Source organism: Echinops telfairi, unplaced genomic scaffold (assembly GCF_000313985.2).
Source record: "Echinops telfairi isolate 266 unplaced genomic scaffold, ASM31398v2 ScPeMD7_5868;HRSCAF=6743_0, whole genome shotgun sequence".
NCBI classification, from domain to species: Eukaryota; Metazoa; Chordata; class Mammalia; order Afrosoricida; family Tenrecidae; genus Echinops; species Echinops telfairi.
In genome coordinates this window covers 2,771,037-2,777,936 of record NW_022109767.1, presented here as the reverse complement: position 1 = coordinate 2,777,936, position 6,900 = coordinate 2,771,037, and the positions used below count along the sequence as shown (strand labels likewise).

At 43.8% G+C, this 6,900-nt stretch overlaps 2 protein-coding genes across 2 annotated transcripts in view; one reads left to right on the top strand and one right to left on the bottom strand.

Annotated features, from left to right (window-relative positions):
• LOC105979518 (patr class I histocompatibility antigen, B-2 alpha chain-like) overlaps positions 1-6,900 on the bottom strand; it is a 254,494-nt gene that overhangs the window by 83,447 nt on the left and 164,147 nt on the right.
• The window catches only part of TDP2 (tyrosyl-DNA phosphodiesterase 2), an 11,337-nt gene that overhangs the window by 755 nt on the left and 3,682 nt on the right, over positions 1-6,900 (top strand). The window contains exons 2-5 of the mRNA XM_030887170.2: positions 1,948-2,158; positions 2,473-2,564; positions 4,197-4,315; positions 6,037-6,207. Of these exons, the coding sequence (XP_030743030.2) occupies positions 1,948-2,158; positions 2,473-2,564; positions 4,197-4,315; positions 6,037-6,207 (593 nt within the window). The remainder of the gene's footprint in view (positions 1-1,947; positions 2,159-2,472; positions 2,565-4,196; positions 4,316-6,036; positions 6,208-6,900) is intronic.

Here is a 6,900-nt window from a genome sequence, read left to right as displayed (position 1 = left end):
CCCCCCTGCAAACTGGATTTCAGTTTGATGGCCACAAATCCTTTTTCTGTGCAACGTATGTAAAGCATCTTTGGCAGCACGAACATCCTCAAGTTGAACATCAGCAACGCCTCTTGGGCATCGAGTGTGGCAATCAAGTGGAACATACACTTCAACAGTAGGCCCATTGCGACCAAGTTCGCGATGTAGATCTTCAGACCTGGTGTCATCAGCCAAGTTCCTCACAGAGATGTGTTTTGGGGGTGGGGGTGGGGTGGGGGTGTTGCACAAGTAGCTGGTTATGTTGGAGGAGTACATCTCAGCCAGGGGCACTGACAGGCTACACAAACTGTCCGCGCATGCTGTGTCTGCCCTTTAGTATTTTGATATATAGAAAACTAGCAGGTGGAAGTTTGATGAAGAATTGTTTACATAGTCTCAAAAGAACCACAAAATGCTCACCTACAAAGGGGAAGACCCTACCTTTGTAGTGGAGAAAGCTGGCCAGAGTTTCCATCAGCAGCATGGGGACAAATCATGTCACGTGCCTCCCAACACAATGTCCTATACTAAGGAAGAAACTACTACTTCTGTGTGTCGTTCTTTCTCCCAAAATGCATAGCCTGAATCTAATCTGGAGCAACCACAAGATAAGCCCAAAGCGAAGGGCATTCATTGTACAACACCTGGCCTGTCTTATTCAAAAACATTAAGCACATGAGGGACAAAGACAAGAATGAATTCTTCTGGAGCAAAGATTGAAATAGGATTTCAGAATGCCATGTGTGATCTTGGATTAGGGCATTAGTTGGCACAATTGGTGAAATTTGAATAGATCTTTAAGATAGTTGATGTCACCTCAGTGTTAATTTTGCTAATTGTAGGGTATGTGTGTAAGCATGTCTGGTTTGAGGAAATACAGAAGTGTCTAATGAAACATTTCAGAACAAAACGAATAAAGCAAGCCAGTGTTAAGTAAAATGCTAACTTGTGGGGAGTCTATGTGAATAGCATACAGGAATTCTTTTGACTATTTTTGCAAGTCTGAAATTTTTTCAACATGAAAAATTATTGGTATTAAATCTGCTAAGTTTATAAATAACCAAAAAACCAAACTCACTGCCATTGAGTCAGTGCTGACTCGGCGAGCCCACGTGGGTTTCCGAGACTAACTGTTCATAGGAGTAGAAAGCCCAGTCTTCTGTTCTGAGGAGCTGCTGGCAGTTTCACACTGCCGACCACGAGGGTCAGAGCCCAACACGTAACCACTACGCCACCAGGGCTCCTTACATGATAAACACAAGACCTTATTTTAAATCCTTCGTGTTCACGTTTTAATAATGTTTTGTTCCTCCGCTCCTGCTTCTTGAGCTTTGGTGGGGCCTGGTGGGATGGCGTGCACGTGCCTGTGCAGTGTGGCAGATGCAGGGGAGCCTGTCATTTAGAGGGGGGTAGGGGTGGGGGTGGAGAGTGTTTCAAAAGGCTGGAGTGGAAACTGCTACTGTGGCCATGCCTTGAACAATCCAGCATGTCATTCCCCCAGATTCTGTTGGTCAGATAAGTCCCTAAGGCTTGGATTCAAGGAGAGGGGAATGAGATAGCACCTCTCAGTGGAGCAGTAACTTAAAATTGTCAGTCATTATTTATCTGTCACCAGGCAATCTTATTTAAAATAATACCGTTGGCTCTGCATATTTTATATCTTAGTCTAATTTGAGGGTTTTGTAATACTAATTTTAGTAGTTAGAGGGTTTTGTATCACTAATTTTAGTGATGTCATGAAGGATGCTGAGGTAGCTGAAAGTGTTAGTGAACAAGTATCCGGATAACCCTGGAAGAATTGTAAGCATCGTTCTCCTCAGCCACACAACTTTCTTCTAGAGGGTACTTGTGTTTGTAATAAATATGTTCATAGAAAGAAGGTTTCAAGTACATACGAAGTAGTTTGTAGATTATTCAATTCATAAGTGATTTATGAAATTGTGTTTCGTTCTGATCTGGCCAGTGTTGACCTCACAAAGGAAGAAACAACTGATTCCCATGATTCTAAAATTAGCCCTCCTGAAAATGGCCAGCAAGAAGATGGCAGCATGTTCTCCCTCATCACCTGGAATATTGATGGATTGGATCTAAACAACCTGCCAGAGAGGATTCGCGGGGTGTGCTCCTATTTGGCTTTGTAAGTATTACTTCATTTCAACAGTGGCATCATCTTGCAGTGTAACAGCTCAAGACTACAGGCCGTAGAATCAGACTGGGCTCCTCGTTCAGCTCCGAGAGCCATAGCTGAAAAAACAAAGTGATTGCTTCTAGGAACAGGATGTAGGAGTAGGGACTAATCTTGCCTACACAGCACAGATATTGCTCACTTTACGATTCGTAAAGATCAGTGTAGACACTGACTAGTAGAGTAGTGGTTACGTATCTTTTGTGTAGCTAGTGAAAGTGAAATGGTCTGCCCAGTACTGATAATAAATTGATGCTTTAAATTAGGTACAGCCCAGACGTGGTATTTCTTCAAGAAGTAATTCCTCCGTACTATAGCTACCTAAGGAAGAGAGCAACCAGTTATGAAATTATTACAGGTAACAAGTTTACTGTTCTTTGAGTGAACTTTTCCTTAAAAAAAAAATCAATGGGATCTACCAAGTCAAATATCTATGGGTTTTTAAATTTTGTTTTCTTTTTTCATTATAATTGCTCTTTTTAACAGCATCTTTATAAATCTTTGTGTTGGGGCATGGCAGAGAATGACAGCATCCGCAAATCATGCACTGCAACATTAGATGTCGGACATGTTAGGATTTCGAGTGCTGAGAACATGCATTCATGCATAATGACTGTCATAAGTTGGGGGCTTCTATATCTTACTTCTTGAGGAAGTCAGGCTTTGTCTCTTTCAGGTTTACATTTCTTCCTGCATTGTTTTTACTCCCTCCTTTTTGTTTTGTTTGTGGTGACTCTCCTTTGATTTTGGCCTGTTACGCAAATATGTCAGGGTCCTCGGCATGTGGTTTATATTTGAACTCAGGCACTCAAAAGTTAGTTGTATCCCTGAGCTGGATTTGGAACACCTCATCACGGGATTGAGTGGAACTCACTGCTTCTTCATTGCTTACTTAGTTGTCAGTACATACACCCACTGCCATCCAGGCGTTCTGAGTTAGAATGACCTCTACAGTCCCATTCCAAAAAGCTGCTGGTGGATTAGCATCTCAGTGCTTAATTCAAAGCACCACCAAGGAGTCAGTTGTCTCTGTCCGCTCATGGAGACTTTTTATGTAAGGCTGTTCAGTTTCTAAATTCTGCTTTGTTTTTCTTTAAATTCTTCAGCTCTCCGACTGCAGAGTGTGTGAGCACTGGGCTTTCTGCGTGGTTTGTTTGCTTTCTGGAAACAGGTCAGGGGAGGGTACGTTCCCTCTACATAGAGGGCACATGCTCACTTACCCTGTTTTCAGGCCCTTCCTTCAGCCTATCCCGTGCATTCCCTCCACCAACTCACCCCTCGCATAGCAGCTGTCTGTCAGGGTCTGCAATTCAATTCCCTAACGTGCCTCTAATCTCCACCTGAGTGGACTTGGCCGCTGGGGTTGAGGTGGAGACCCGAGAGGTGTTCAGCTCATATACAAACCTTCAACTAGCCCACTCTGTTCGTCATCCAGCTCTTTACCCCGAACTTTGTGCTGGGGTGCAGAGCCTTTCCTGGCTTGTGTGCAGCGAATCTGATTGCATTCTGTTGCTGCCTGCAACAGGTGCCCCAGTGAGCTCCCTTGCTTGTCATTACCCCGTTCACCCTCTGAAGAACTCTTGGAAGCTTTCACTCCAGTTGTTTACATTTTTTTTTTAAATCCATTTACGGTTTTTTGGGCATTTCCAGTGGGAGTGAAACAAAATCCTTGTCAATTTGCCTCAGTTCAAGTCTCTTTCAGAAGTTTTTCAGTTTGGGTATCCTTAACTGTTTTTGTCATGTAGGTGAATTTATTCTTATTTTGGGATTTCTGTTCTTCATTTTCAGTTTCCATTGTAATTGAAGGTAGGTAAATCTATGGATTCAGATGGCCATCTTTAACTGTTTACTTAAAAGACCTAGATCCATTTAAATGTCTGTACTTGTTTGTTTTAAAACCTTTTGTTGGGGAACTTGTAATAATCTGATCATGCTTTAAATGTACCCCCCCCCTCTCCCCAAACTACACTCTTTTCCCAACCATTTGCAGGTAATGAAGAGGGGTATTTCACAGCCATCATGTTGAAGAAATCAAGAGTCAAACTAAAGAGCCAAGGGATTGTCCCTTTTCCGAGCACCAAAATGATGAGAAACCTTTTGCGTGTGCACGTAAGTCGTGACTGCACATTGCCTTCCTAATACAGAGTTGGGCTTATTAGGGTTTCATGGTGTTGTCTTTTCGTTTCTCACTTAGATTCCTTTAAATAACCTCCAATAGCTTTGTGTATTACAATTTTATGTACAGTTTCATTATAGACTTTTGAAAATAGAAAACACTGGTTTCCTAGGAATATTTAAGCATTTGCTAAGATTCCACTTTTGCTCTGTAAACGAATGTGTTTCCTATATGCTTGGTAACTGATGCTACGTTGTACCTTGTGAGGCCCACACAAAATAGTCAAATAGATCGTGCTCTCCTGGAATTTACAGATTAGGAAAGAAAGTCTACACACCATAGCTAAAATAGAGGAGAGGAGAGGTAACGTGTGATGTGCTGTGGGAGTTTAGAGGAGAGGAGGGCAGGATGACTTGTAACCAGAAAAGTTTAATGAAGGTTTCATGAAGGAAGTACTCTGACTTTCGGGCCTCTGACAAACAGGTGAGATTAGACATTAGGATTCGGAGAGGCAAGGCAGTTCGGGTGGAGGAACCACCATCCACGCTGAAAAGGCGGGCATTTCTGTGTGTGGATGAGCACTCTCTTCAGGTAGGTGTAGAAACATGAAGGAGAGGGGGGTGTGACGGTAGGAGGAAAGTAGGCTGGGTCCAAAGGACAAAGGGCCATGAACGCCCAATGTGAAAGAACTTGAACTTGCCTCTACAGCAGTTAGTAAAAATAACAGTTATTTTAAAATAACAACATCGTTGTCCCATTCACGCACTTGACTGACATTTTGGAGTACTTATAGAAGAGACTCTGCCAATAGAACCCAGCAACCTCTGCCATTGAAGACGGCGTCAAACTTCCCGTGGGCTTCCGCGCTGCACGTCTGCACAGGACAGACAAATTCATCTTTCTCCCTCAGAGCACCTGGTGCATTTGAACTGTTGAGACTTTGCCACTAGCAGCGCACTGCGTAACCCGCTTGAGCTACTTCTAACTCATGGTGAAGCCCATGGGTGTCAGAACTTGTTCCAAGGGATGTTCATTGGCGTCTTTTCCAGTGAAGACCACCGTGCCTTTCTCCGAGGCCCCACTAGATGTATGCGCCAGTCTCCCAGTCAGCAGCTGAGTACTTTAACTGTTTGCACCACCCGTTGACGCCCTAATAGGAAATAGGAAATGATAATTGTACTGTAGCCATCTAGGGCAGCAGTTCTCAACCTGTGGGTCATGACCCCTTTGGGGTGTCGAACGACCCTTTCACAGGGGTTGCCCGATTCATAACAGTAGCAAAATTACAGTTATGAAGTAGCAACGAAAATAATTTTATGGTTGGGGGTCACCACAAACAACATGAGGAACTATTTTAAAGGGTCGCAGCATTAGGAAGCTTGAGAACCTCTGATCTAGGGGGATTTAAAAGCGGTCTGTCTGTTAAAGTGTAGGGACAGGGGAGAGAGCCAATTAGTGCCTGGGGACCTTGCCTCTCTGTGGAGGTGTGACGTTTGAGGTTGGTGTTTGCTTAGGAGTCATCTTTGTCAGTAGGATCGGTGCCTTACACTTACTATAACCCAGCGGGTTGAGCACATGCCGATGATATTGTTTGTTTAGTAAATATCCATTAACTCATTGAACAATCTGAACAATCTGCTAAATCTGTGACCAGAGGTCAGCGTGAGTGACCAGTGAGCAACTTTAATGACTGTGTTTATCCATCGTGTCTTAGGTGACTGTGTCGGGCAATGACCTCTGCCTTATGACTTCGCATTTGGAGAGCACCAGAGGGCATGCGAAGGAACGCATCAGTCAATTGCAAGTGGTTCTAAAGGAAATGCAGGAGGCTCCGGAGTCCGCCACGGTGATATTTGCAGGAGACACAAATTTAAGGGATCAAGAAGTAAGTGATGAAGCTCCGTGAGGTTATTGCTGTGGAAACCAAAATTTACTTTTCTTTTGACCGAAGCTTTGGGTCCTTTGATGATTCAAAACATATGAAGGGACCCTGAGATGTCATTCAGCAAACATATCATTTGCTAGTGCCTAGTATGGAGTCCTGGTGGCTGTTACCCATTGAGCTGCTAAACACAAAGTCAGCGGTTTGAACCCACCAATTGTTGTGTCAGAGTACAATGAGGCCCCGGAAACCCACATGGGCAGTTCTACTCATAGACAGGGTCACTGTCAGTCAGAATTGAACTTGATGACAGCAAGCTTGGTGTTGGGTTATATGCCTGGTGCTGCAGGAGCAGGTTCTGAAGAGGGCTCCTACATAACTGAAAGAATAGAAAATGTGGGTACGTATAAACATGTAGCACAAAGCATCATGGATTCAAGTAGTGAGAGGTAGGGACAAAATAATAGCGAAGGAGCTCGCTTCATTTGCAGCATTTCTAGTTGCCGTTGACAGTAGCAGAAAGGCGTCACCGTTATTGTTGACCCTCTGGTCCTTCTGAGGTTCCTTTCTCCTTGGCCTTTACCAGCCGGGAACCTCTTCCCTTTTCCCGTTCACTTTCCTCTCAGTCCAGTTGCGACATGTTGGGATTTCCCAGATTTAGAACCTATTAAATGGTGATGCCTACCTTGCTCCCCC